We start from the raw sequence: 13793 nt of genomic DNA, 5'->3' as shown, positions 1-13793 counted from the left end.
TGGAATATTACTCAGCTATAAAAAAGAAGGAACTCTTGCCATTTGTCACAACATGGATGCATAGATGGACCCATAGGGTATTATACTAAGTGAAAAAGTCAGACACAGAAAGAAAAACATTGTATGATTTTACTTATATGTGGAATCTAATAAATAATTGAATAAGCAAAATAAAACAGAAACAGACTAATACAGATACAGAGAACAAAAGGATGGTTGCCAGAGGGGAGGAGGGTCAGGGAATGGGCAAGATAGGTGAAGGGGATTAAGAGGTATAATCTTCCAGTTATAAAATAAACAAGTCATGGAGATGTAATAGCACAGGAAATACAATCAATAATATTGTAACAAGTCTGTATAGTGACAGATGGTAACCAGACTTACTATATCCATTTTTTTTTCAGGTGTGCATTTTGAGTTTATTTACTTATTTGTTTGTTAGTTTATATTAAAGTATCACTGATATACAATCTTATGAAGGTTTCATATGAATAACATTATGGTTTCAACATTCACCCATATTAACAAGTCCTCACTCCCCCATTACAGTCACTGTCTATCAGCATAGGAAGATGCTATAGAGTCATTACTTGTCTTCTCCACACTGTACTGCTTTATTGTGACACATATTATGTGTATTGTGTAATACACATAAATGTCAAATCACTATGTTGTATACCTGGAACAAATACAACAGTGCATGTCAATTGATCATCAATAAAAAAATATGTAACCTCTAATCCTTGCCTGTTAGGTGTGGTTGCTGAAATCTGTGAATACTCAACTCCAGACTGGTACCCACTTATTCACACATCCAGTCTACCTTTTCTACCTTTATTTCAGGCCTATATTGTGAGTTCAAAATCTCTGAAAACTATCATACAAAAACTGTGTTTCAAAAACTGACCTGCTGTGCTGTGATAATGATGAGAAACCGATGTAGCCCTAAAGCACAATGCCACATTTGACTGCAAGGTCTCCAGAAGAAAAAGGATAGATAAGACTACTTCCTCTGTGTAACCACAATACCCTACACAGGCCTCTCCCTCCATGAGCAGGTCACCTTACAGAGATAATTTGTACATGAATCAACCTGTCCTTCTAAACTGTAAGCTCCTCACAGGAAGAGACTGGCTTCTTCATGCTCCTGTTTCCAGCCCTAGACAAAAAACCTGCCATTCAATAGTTATTCAAAAACTGTTTTTGAACTGAACAACATGGATGCTCCTACCCCCAAGATTAAGAAAAAAATAAGTATATTCAAGATTAAAAAAAAACAAACAAACAACTTTGAACATTATAAAGAACTACCAGATAAACTAGAAGCTTAGATGATTTAGAACTTGACAAAAGCAGGAAATTAAATTGGAATTCAAAGAATGTTTGGATATTATGGGCAGAGGTGAAAATTCCTTTTCCATCAAGAACCAGTAATCCAAGCTCAGAATTCAAAATGAGAGCCATGTACAAATAAAAAGCACTTATATTTCTCTCTGTTTTTCCTTAGAATGCAAAATAAATATTAGCACAGGATATAAAATACTCAGTACATACAAGGGATAATTTTAAAATATACTCTACTTCATATTATATTCCATCAAATAAAAAAGGAAGACAAAGAAGGGTAGGAGGCATATATAATCACTTCAAAGGTGGCCATAGGCTCTAATGACACACTCCTATATTCAGCAAATTATCAGAAAAGGCTATCCATACAAATTCTCCTAAAGATTGACATAAAATGGGTAAGATTAGCCATGTGCAGAAGTGTCCACATCCAAAAGGATTTGTAAATATATTACAGAAAGGAATTAATAACTTTTTCAAACCCTCTCCAGGGGAGAATCTAAAAGGTAACAGAGATGTGAAACAGGCTAGAATTTAGTCCAGGCCACCAGGATGACTACACAGGCTGAGTAGTATACAACTCCAGGGTGTGCCATTCAAACAATGATGCCTCCTGGAGTTTTTACAGTCATGAACAACCTACATAACGGTATGTGGCAGTCCTAGATTTAACTAACACATCTCAGTGAGGTTAGAAAGCAGAAAAAGAATAGCTCAGAAGAAGGGGCTCTAGAACAGAGTGTATCAATAGGAGCCTTGTTGACATTTTGGACCAGATCATTCTTTGTTGTGGGGGGCTGTCCTGCACACTGTCGGATATTTAGGGGCATGCCTGGCTTCTAGACGTTAGATGCCCTTAACATCCCCTCACCCCAAGTTGTAACAACTAAAAATGTCTCCAGACATTGCCAATGTCCCCTGGGAAGCAAAATTTCACCCCCAGTTTCCTATTTGAGAATCACTGGTCTCGAGAAACAAAGAACTGGGTAGTATTCATCTTTGCTGAAGAGAGAGTGGATACCACATCTGGCATATGTGAGAAAGGAAAGCAGTCTCCTCAGATCAGGAATAAATGCTCTAGGCAATCTCAAAAGGAAATATCATCACGGATGTATTCAGTCCCTTTTGCTTTAATTCTACTTGTCCACTAATGTACCTATTACCAATTCATTATCATGGGAACAGTCATTTATTGTTATATTTTTTTCAGGAAGTTTTAAAAAATGCAATGACATAAATAGTCCACAGTTATTGTCAACATTGACACTGGACCATAAAAAAAGAAACATGTGGAGAAACATTTGAAGTGATTAAAATTCTAAGAGTACAATAAAAAGAACTAAGTAGTTGCTTAGATAAAAGAAACTAACACAAAATCCTTCCCCACTATTTTCTATATTGAAGAATATAGATTAAAATATATAGACTCTAAAATACATAGGAATAAACCTAACCAAGGAGGTGAAAGACTTATTCTCTGAAAACTGTAAGACACTGAGGAATGAAACTGAAGACATAAATAAACAGAAATATATCCCATGCTCACAGATAAGATGTCAAAATGGCCATCCTGGCCAACAGACACATGAAAAGATGCTCCACATAGCTAGTCATCAGAGAAATGCAAATTAAAACCACAATGAGATATCACCTCACACCAGTAAGGATGGCTACCATCCAAAAGACAAACAACAACAAATGTTGGCGAGGTTGTGGAGAAAGGGGAACCCTCCTACACTGCTGGTGGGAATGTAAATTAGTTCAATCACTGTGGAAAGCAGTATGGAGGTTCCTCAAAAAGCTCAAAATAGAAATACCATTTGACCCAGGAATTCCACTCCTAGGAATTTATCCTAAGAATGCAGCAGCCCAGTCTGAAAAAGACAGAAGCACCCCTATGTTTATCGCAGCACTATTTACAACAGTCAAGAAATGGAAGCAACCTAAGTGTCCATCCATGGATGAATGGATAAAGAAGATGTGGTACACAGACACAATGGAATATTATCCAGCCATAAGAAGAAAACAAATCCTACCATTTGCAACAACATGGATGGAGGTAGAGGGTATTATGCTCAGTGAAATAAGCCAGGTGGAGAAAGACAAGTATCAAATGACTTCACTCATATGTGGAGTATAAGAACAAAAAAACTGAAGGAACAAAACAGCAGCAGACTCACAGAACCCAAGAATGGACTAACAGTTACCAAAGGGAAAGGGACTAGGGAGGATGGGTGGGAAGGGAGGGTTAAGGGCGGAGAAAAAGAAAGGGGGCATTACGATTAGCATGTACAATTGGGGGGGTGGCATGGGGAGGGCTGTGCAACACAGAGAAGACAAGTAGTGATTCTACAGCATCTTACTACGCTGATGGACAGTGACTGTAATGGGTGTGAGGGGGGGGACTTGGTGAAGGGGGGAGCCTAGTAAACATAATGTTCTTCATGTGATTGTAGATTAATGATAACAAAATAAAATAAAAGAAAAGAAAAAGAAAAAAAAATGGCATCCTGCCTAAAGCAATTTACAGATTCAATGCAATTCCTATCAAAATACCAATAGCATTTTTTAATAAACTAGAGCAAATAATCCTGAAATTCATGTGGAACCACAAAAGACCCCAAATAGCAAAAGCAATCCTAAGAAAGAAGAACAAAGCTGTCAAGGGCTGGAAACAGGAGCATTCAATAAATGGTGTTGCGAAAATTGGACAGCTACACGTAAGAGAATGAAACTGCATTAGTGTCTAATTTCATAGACAAAAGTACATTTGAAATGGATCAAAGACCTAAATAAGAGACATGAAACCATAAAATTCATACAAAAATACATAGGCAAAAAAATCTCTTGAACATAAGCATGTGCAATTTCTTTCTGGACACATCTAGCTGGATAAGGTAAAAAAACAAAAAATGAACAAGTGGGACTACATTAAACTAAAAAGCTTCTGTACATGAAAGGACAGCATCAAGAGAACAAAAAGGCAACCTACAGTATGGGAGAATACATTTTTAAATTATTTATCTGACAAGAACTTAACATTCAAAATATATAAAGATTTCATACATCTCAACACCAAAACCACAAATAACCCAATAAAAAAATGGACAGAGGACCTGAATATTTATCCAAAGAAGACATACAGATAGCCAACAAGCACTTGAAAAGATGCTCCACATTGCTAATCATCGGGAAAATGTAAGTCAAAACCACAAGAGATATCACTTCACACCAGTTAAAATAGCCACTATGCAAAAGACAAGAAATAACAAGTGTTGGTGAGGATGTGGAGGAAAGGGAACCCTCCTACGTTGCTGGTGGGAATGCAAACTGGTGCAGCCACTGTGGAAAGCAGTATGAAGGCTCGTCAAAAACTAAAAATAGAAATACAAGATGACCCAGTACCACCTGTAGGAACTTACCCAAAGAAAACAGAATCTCTGATTTGAAAAGATATATGCACCTCAATGTTTATTGCCACATTATTTACAATAGCCAAGATATGGAAGCAACCTGTCTGTTGTTAGATGAATGGATCAAGAAGATGTGGTAATATACATAATGGAATATTATTCAGCCATTTAAAAGAAAAAAGAAATCCTGCTATTTGCAACAATATGGATGGATGGACCTAGAGGGTATTATGCTGAGTGAAATTAGCCAGATGGAGAAACACAAAAAGCATATGATTTCACTTATTTCTGGAATACAAAAACAAAATGAACAAAACAGCAGTAGACTCACAGCTACTAAGAAGTGACTGGTAGTTACCTTGGGGGAGGGGTTGGGGTGGGTGGGTGGGGAAAGTGAGGGGAATAAATGGGCACAAAAATCTCAATCATGATATATGTTGGTCATGGGGATGGTAGTGCAGCAAGGAGAATATAGTCAACGGTTCTATAACATCTTTCTATGTTGACAGGTAGTAACTGCACTACTTGGGATGAGGATTTAATAATTTAATTTAATAACAGTTGAATCACTGTGTTGTATACTTGAAAGCAAAATAATATTGTATATCAACTATACTTCAATAAAAAAATAAAATAAAATATACAGATTAATACTTAAGTAACCTTGTTTGAGAAGACTTTTTAAATGAGGGAAAACATAAGGGAAAAGTTGTCTACATCAAAATAAAACACTTCTATGCTTCAAAAACAAAATACACAGAAAATATGAGCAAAACTAAAATATAAACAACAGCCCAAAGAAAGTATCTGCAACATAAATGTCAGTAGTTCAAGATCTTTAAATATATAGCTTTTATATATCAAGTAACAAAATCAATACTCCAAAGGAAAAATGGAGAAAGGACAGGAAAAGGCAATTCACACACACATACATACACACACAAACACCCTCCACACACACAAATCTGGCCAATAAATATATGAAAAATATTTAACCTTTTATCAATTGAGTAAGTAGAGATAAAAACAAGATAGAATTAATATATCTGCTTGATAAAAATGTTAATACATAGCAAATATAGTGCTAATGAGGGTATAAATATCCTCAAACACTGAGATACAAATTGGCACAGTTTCCTTGGAGGACAATTTAGCAATAAACATCTTTAAAATATGTATGTTTACACCCTTATGTTTATTACTGCATTATTTACAATAGCCAAGATATAGAAGCAACATAAGTGTCCATCAATAGATGAACAGATAGAGCAGTTGTGGTACATATACATAATGGAATATTATTCAGCCATAAAAAAGAAAAATCCTGCCATTTACAACAACATGGGTAGATCTAGAGGGTATTATGCTAAGTGAAATATGCCAAGTGGAGAAAGACAAATACCATATGATTTCACTTATTTGTGGAACATTAAAACAAAGCAATTTTTATTTCTTTTAAAACAGAAGGAACAGAACAGCAGTAGACTTACAGACACCAAGAAGTGACTAGTGGTTACCATGGGAGCGGGGCTGGAGTGGGTGGGTGGGGATGGTGAGGGGGATAAAGGGAAACAAAAATTCTCTATCATAATATAAGCTGGTCACAGGGACGGTAGTACAGCATGGACGGTATAGTCAATGATTCTGTAGCATCTTTCTATGTTGATAGTAACTGCACTAGAGGGGTTGAGGATTTAATAATATGGGTAGCTGCTGAACCACTGTTGTATATTTGAAATCAATATACCATTATATATCAACGATACTTCAATAAAAAAAAAAGCCCATGCTTTTAAAAAATTCTGTTAGAAAATTTTCCTAATTATCATGGATCTGCACAAAGATTTAGCTACAAGAATGTTCATCTCAATGTAATTCATTAATAGCGAAAAGCTGGAACATCCTGCAAGCTTATTGGTTGGAAAAACTATGGTACATTAAATGATATATTATCATGCAATCACTAAAAATTAGAGAGCATATGGAGATTGTCCATGTTAATTAGAGTTAAAAGATGCTTGATGACATGGGAAAACATACAGGATGCAATCCAGTATATTGGGTAAGGGATTGGGTCTGGAGTTAGACTGTCAAATTCTGGATCCACCAGTAATTAGCTGTGTGGCATTAGCCAAGTTAGTAACTGCATCTCAGTTCCCTAATGTATAAAAAATGTAACCCCTATGAAATAATGGATCTAAGCAACAATCAGTGGTTACTTAAAACCATTAAGAGGAAGGTTGACAAGGAGATTCATATTCAGGATATATCCTACTGGAATCATGACCGATCAATCTCAACATCACTAAAATGAGATAACCAGACATTAAGTGCCTCCTAATATGAGACAATGGGAAATACTGTACAGACCACAGCCTATGAAGTATTCTGGTCTCCCAAAATTTTACTAGAATTTAACCAAGTGTCCATATCTATCAGCTTGCTAGAAATATGGGGATTTAATTACATTAAAATGAAGGTCAAGAATAATCAAAATAAATCTATGGTGATAAAAAGTCAGAATAGTGCTTACCCCTGGAGCAAGTATAGACTAGGAAGGGACAAAAGGAAACTTTATGAATTACTAGAAGTTCCTTTGTGGTGGTAAATATGCAAGGAACAATAAAACTATACTATTAAAATGAGTGTACTTTATATACTTTATGTATGTAATACCTCAATTTTTTTTTAATGTAAAAAAAAGCTCCTGCTGATTTTTCACCCTCTGTCTAGTGGCAGGAAGAGAAGTTGGTGTGGTGGTTAAGTAACTAAAAATGATGCTGAGAGCAAGCACTAGTGTACTGCACCTGGCTCCTGTCTGTGGGCCTTCCTCTCCCATGGAACTCCCCCGGCTGCAAACAAGAGTTGGGGGTGAGAAACGTGCAAAGCGTGGGCCAATAAAACTAGGATACTTATTAGGGAAGCTTTACTAGGTGGCTGTTCACAGGGATTTCCACACCACTAGCACACTAAGGGTATTGGCTATGATGTAAAACTGGGTTTTAATTTCATTTAAAGGATTTCAACAAGCCACCTCATCTATGCTCTTGGACAAGTTCGTAATATGAATGATATAGTAGCAGTTAAAGCTGAGGAAATTTACTCTGAAATGCTAGAAGACTGTTTTGGAAATTGGTCTAATTAGAGGAATATGTAAAAAGGAATAAGGTCTCTCTCCCACTCAACCTAGTTCTTTAACCCCACCTCTACTGTAACCCCAGGATATGATAGGACTGGCCAGTGGAGACTGAGAAATGGGTGTCTTCAGTATTCATCATCCCAGTGGTAGAGGTCTACAAGAGGTTACAGAGAAAATACATGGTATGTATGCTGTCTATTATAGCATACATTCCTTCTCAGCTCTGACAATCCCAGTGATACACACAAATAGAAGTCAGGGGTTGCACTCGACCTTGTGGTATTTTTTAATATTCACACCTACTGTGAGAGAATGGTTTCTTATAAAGGTACACTTGTCTGGTATGTTTCAGACACAATTTAGGACTATGGCAAATATAGAAAGTTGGTTTTTCTCCAAAGAGTAGAAAAAAACTTTTTAAAATTTCACACTCATGAGATCCTCCTTTCATTGACAGAAGGATTTAAGTGGTTGGAGATCTAGATCCTATCTTTGTTAGCCAGAAAGGCCACCCAGAAATTAAGAAAATTAAAGACTATGTCTGCAGAAATAATGCATGGCTATGTAGAATCTTTGTAAAGCCTTGAGTGCTGGTAAAGGAAGAATGCAGTGTCATTTCTTGATGCATGAGGTGAAAAGCTACTTTGTTTTCCCATATCTTTCCCTACTGGGTAAAGAGGAAATTTACAAGTTTTACTATCCCCAACAGACAAGCCAAACTGAAGATGGGATCACTTCTTCTGCTAGTGGACACATGATAGAATTACTAAAAAGCCAAGGACAAATAAATCAGCACCTGAGAAGATGCTGTTCTACCTTAAAGACAGAAAGAAGTCCAGTTCAATGTGGCATTGTTTGTCAGCCAAAACATAAACCACTGAGGCTATATCTCATGACATAATCTGATACGGACATGCATGAGGAGCACACAGCCCCAACATAACTTAATTCTCAAAGTTGAACACGGCAGCTGGTTGGTTGACTAGATACTGTACACCAGTGGCCCACACCTATATGACTGTCTTGCCTTATTTTAAGGCTTCAAGCTACTTATATTCAATGCAGTAGACAATGGTTAAGTTTATGGAAGGCAGGTAAAGGAAATTCCTCTCAATTCTACATTACACAGCCCAATATAAAAATATCGAAAGCATACTTGAGGACTTAAGGAGAACTCATTAGTTCATCTTAATTCATGCCTGGCTTTAGAGTCAACAATGGTTCCTTTGTCCTTGCTTCCCAGTGTCCCACCTCCTGCCCCACATGCACACTCAGTAAGTAATAAATAATAGAGCATTTCTCTTCTTTAAAAAAGCGACCTTTCTTCTTTACTCAGCAAAAATAAAAATTTATTGAGCTCATACTGTGTGCCAAACACTATTTTAAGTATTACCTTATTCAGTCCTTACAACAGCCTGTGAGGTAGGTGCTATTAATATTCTTATTTTATATATGAAGACAATGAGAGAGGTTAAGAAACATACCCATATCACACTGCCAATAAGCAGCAGTTCAGGATCTGAACCCAGGCAGTGCGACTTCTGAGCCCATGCTCACTCTTACTACTCTCAGCTTGTGTGGTTTTGAGCAATTCCTTTCCAGTTGGTGGGTTCAATTATTAGTACTGCTGTTTACTAGCTGAATGAGTCTTGGATAAACCATTAAAGGTCGCTGCTCTGGTTTCCTCAACTATACAATGGATCTGACAGCCTCTCTTTAGGATTTGTTGGCAAAATCAAATGAGATTATATATGTAGATGACCTGGCACACAGTAGCCATTTGACAAGTTAGCACCTTCCCTCTCTGTCTGTCAATCCTCTTCTCTTTATGCCTGCTGCTGCTCAGCAAGTGTGGAAGTTTCCATTCCAGCTCCAATGAAGATCAGGGCCCTAACATAGTTCAGGGGAGGAGACTAAGCAGCAGTAGGAAAATGGGCACTGCTGCTGCCAATCTCTTAGCAGGTGTCAGGGTATTTGCTAAATCCTTGAACTGGAGGTAGTTCACCTCAGCCTCTAAACCATTCTCACCTGCTAGCATAATAAGCCTCCATGTAGGCAGAATTGGTTTCAGAGCCATAGGGCCCCTGACCCAGATAATGTTATAAGAAACTCACCTAATGCCTTGATAGTTCGCATCAGGACTTCCCCAACTTTCATTCTGGTCTCCGGTGTGTGCTTGTCTTTACCACTGTCATACTGAGCCAGCAGGCCAGGCAAGATTTTCTCAGGGTATGCATCTGACAGCAGGGCAACCCCTGGAGTTGAAAATGAAAAGAAATGATCCCTTACTGTTTAGGACTGAAAGGCAAACAAACCTAGACAGCCCGTGATGGGAAGGAGACAGAGACGTAATTCTACCGGCAGGGGCTACAAAATAGCCCTTGTTTGGAGCGACAAAATAGTGAGTGCAAAGACTGTGGGTCTGGAATTTCTGACTCCCGGATTCTTCTAGCCTTACATTATCTCTAAGATAAGTTCCAGTACTAACATTTTGTGATCTATGGATTCTAGACCCTTGAGGTAGAGGCTAGATGATTATATATCATGGCAGTGATTCATATAGTAGCGGGAGAAGATGGGATTAAATGTCCTCTAAGGAGCCTTCTGAGTCTCAGACTCTACAGTCCTGTGACTAGTACTGTCCCTGCCAACTTATCGGCCTGAAACACAGGGGCGCTTCCTGTCTTTGGGGCAAGTCTCCATTCAAGTATGAGTTTACTCTGTAAAACTGTCAATGACGAGAGCAATTTCCACAAGGAAACATCTTCAGAGCATTCTGGGCACGATCAGTAGTAGACCTATGCTTATGGCTGAGTTCCCTGATCATAAGTGGGAAAGATCCTGTTCCTGAGTCCCCCTTATTCATGGCAGACATGTTCCAAGACCCCAGTGGATGCCTGAAACCACAGACAGTACCAATCCTTATATCCCTATATATACTATGTATTTTCCTATATGTATTTATGATACAGTTTAATAAAGTAGGCACAATAAAAGATTTAAACAACAGTAACTAATAATAAAATAGAATGATTATAACAATGTACTGTCATAAAAGTTGTGTGAATGTGGTCTCTTTCAAATCATATTGTACTGTTCTCATCCTTTTTGTGAAAATGTGACATGGTAAAAGGTGATGAGATGAAGTAAGGTGAATGATGTAGGCACTGTGATGTAGCGCTAGGCTGCCTCTGACCTTCTGACAATATCCCAGAAGGAGGATCATCTGTTTCCGGGTAGTAGTTGACTATGGAAAACTGACAATGCAAACGGTGAAACAGTGGATAGGGTGGGACAAGTGTACTGGCTGACCCCTTCTCTCATCATGCCAGTGCCTCCTAGATGTGTAATCTGCAACAGTGGTATTACCTGAGCCCAGCCCCATACTAAGCAAACTTTACAAGGATGGAGAAAGGAGACATATAACCTAAGGTAGAACCAGAAATAAAGCTCCTGGTCTCAAAACTGTATACATACAAATTCCATTACTAGGCAGGGAAGGTTATATACTTCCAAAGAATAGCGAGGAAAAAGAAAAGAAAAACAAGCAAAAGGGAAAATGGGTTTCCAAATACACCTGGGATGAGGATGCTTCTCACCACCTCCACCACAACCACTGTGATTTCTGTTGTTGTTTTTTTTTTTCAATAATCTACTAATTGGTCTCCCTGCTTCTACCCTATTATATCCTCACTGCAGCTGAAACTATCTGGTCACAACCAGGCAGGCTTAAAGTAGAAGACCAAGCTACTCTGGGCCCAGGGTCTTTGCCTTACTTCCCCCTCTCTCTAGGCTGCTCCTCCTCCAGGTAGCCCCTCGGCTTGCTCCCAAAACCCCATCATCTCTCTGTTCAAATACAACATTTATCATATATAAAATGACAGCCTCCTTCCCCTTCCAACTCTTTGCCCTTCTCACCCAGCTTTGCCTTTCTTCTTAGTATTTAGTATTATCTGACATGTTATACACTTGCTTATTCATTAATGGCTCTCCTCAGAATGTGACTAAAAGTCAAGGATTTGGTTTTGTTCCCCACTATAGGCTCAATGCCCACAAGAGGGCCAGCACATAGCAGGTTGCCCAATAACTATTTGTTGAATGAATGAATGAATAAAAGGGCTCAAAGATACAGTCTTGATACAAATTTCAGGAATTAAGAAAGATGGGGAAAGAATAATATAAATGCCTGAGAAATATATAATTTTTTTCATCTGACTTTACCATTCTCCAGTTTAAACATGATAATCTTGCAAGCCAAGTTTACACACTGTTTGCTATGGGATGGGATGTTACTCCAGTCTCCTGTAAATCAGATATGCACAAAGATAGTGCACCAGCTGGGAGCTGCGCATCCTTTTTCTGCCCTCCCCACCCCTATGTTTTCATTGCTTCCAAAAAGTTTAGGAAGTCTCTGCATGTGGTCCTAAGCCACATTTTCCTGTATGTGGTCTCCAATTTTATACAAGCAGAAGCTCTACTCTTAAAGGAGTTTCAGGCTGTGGCAGAATCTGAATCAGTTTCCCTGCTGGCAAAATGTGACAATGCATATGTATTTAGCTCTATGCAAAACAGTGAAGAAGTTCTTGGAAGTATAAAGTGAGTTAGAGATATCCTAGCATAAGAAAAATTTCAGTGGCTAAGAAAAGGATAAATGAATTGTTTCCTAAGGGAGGGAAAGAGAACAGCTTCCAAATTCTGAAGAAGCCCATAGCAAAAGTGAATTTGGTAGTAACTGCAATTCTGGCAGACACTGTATTGCTGATACATTAGAAGGCCTAGTATATATTCTAGATTTGTAGCAATCATAACTACTTACTCATCAGGAGTTCCCAATTCAGAAATCTGATGTTTCTTTTTAGGAATACTGTATAGTATTGACTTCATAATGGAAATCAGTGGGAAAATGAGATTTGCTTTATAAAATTTTGATCTGTAACTAGCTTTTCTGCAAACCATCTATTACTAAAGTCCCTTCTACTGTCATTTATGCCTATTCTCTCTCATTAATCTTTAGCACAGAACAGTTACTTACTTCTATCAACATATCCTGCTATATACTTTACAACCAAATGAGTCTTAATTTCCCCTCTGTAGCAGACAGATATTTTGGTTTCACACAGCATCTAGTCTCTCTTCTAGTAACAACACCTGGTGTTCCTTCAGAACTATCCCTGCCCTACTCTCTCAGTTTATGTGGTTTGAGCAGAGCTAAAGACCCACTTTCTCTCTTTCCACACATAAACTCATAATCCAGGCTGACTGGATAGTCCAGCCCATTTCCCCACAATGATTGGGTCAGGAACAGGCAATGAGACTCAGTCCTGGAACACACACTGGAACTACTGGGGAAGATAAGCCTTTTTTTCTCCCACCATTGAAGTTATTAACCTGGAGCTCCCAGTGCCTGCCATACAGAGAAAGCCCACCCAAAAATGGTGCCAAAACAGGAGCAGTCAAGCCAAGAGTGGGAAGGAGAAAGGGAAGACACCTGATGTGCTTTAAGCCTCTGGATCCAACTGTACTTTCACCCACTAGAATCTTCAGACACACAAGCCAATAAATATCTTTCTATGCTTATGCCAGTTTGATTTTTTTTCAACCAAAGGAATCTAACATATCCTTATTCAGATTTTTAAAAATTCAAATTCTTTTTTTTTTTAACTTCCCCTATCATGCCAAACTTTTAATTCCATCAGGGAGCTTTAAATTCTCCCAATGTTGCATTAAAAGGTTGCCAATTGCAAAGTACAATTTCCTTGCTTCCCACAGGCCCATATTAGCATCTGTTTATCTTCCTGCTGGCCTGCTCCCCAGACTGCTGCCAAATGGCCCTCTGACTAAATTTTACCTTCTAGGATACAGTTGTCACCTGAGAATGTATAAATCCCTAGAGA

General features: G+C 38.1%; 1 protein-coding gene across 5 annotated transcripts in view; it reads right to left on the bottom strand.

The window, feature by feature from the left end:
- TANGO6 (transport and golgi organization 6 homolog) overlaps positions 1 to 13793 on the bottom strand; it is a 176673-nt gene that overhangs the window by 60047 nt on the left and 102833 nt on the right. For 2 of the 5 annotated variants that reach the window (XM_037025309.2, XM_073225530.1), the window contains one exon: positions 10014 to 10154. The exons of 1 other annotated variant lie outside the window; for it this stretch is intronic. In XM_037025309.2, coding sequence (XP_036881204.2) covers positions 10014 to 10154 — 141 coding nt within the window. Of the gene's footprint in view, positions 1 to 10013; positions 10155 to 13793 lie in introns of those variants that run through there. 2 more of the 5 variants (XR_012126525.1, XR_005063209.2) reach the window with 2 other exon arrangements.

This window comes from Manis javanica, chromosome 17, assembly GCF_040802235.1.
Source record: "Manis javanica isolate MJ-LG chromosome 17, MJ_LKY, whole genome shotgun sequence".
In the NCBI taxonomy this organism is placed as follows: domain Eukaryota; kingdom Metazoa; phylum Chordata; class Mammalia; order Pholidota; family Manidae; genus Manis; species Manis javanica.
Note: the sequence above shows the minus strand (reverse complement) of the source record. Positions and strands in the feature narration are given on the sequence as shown.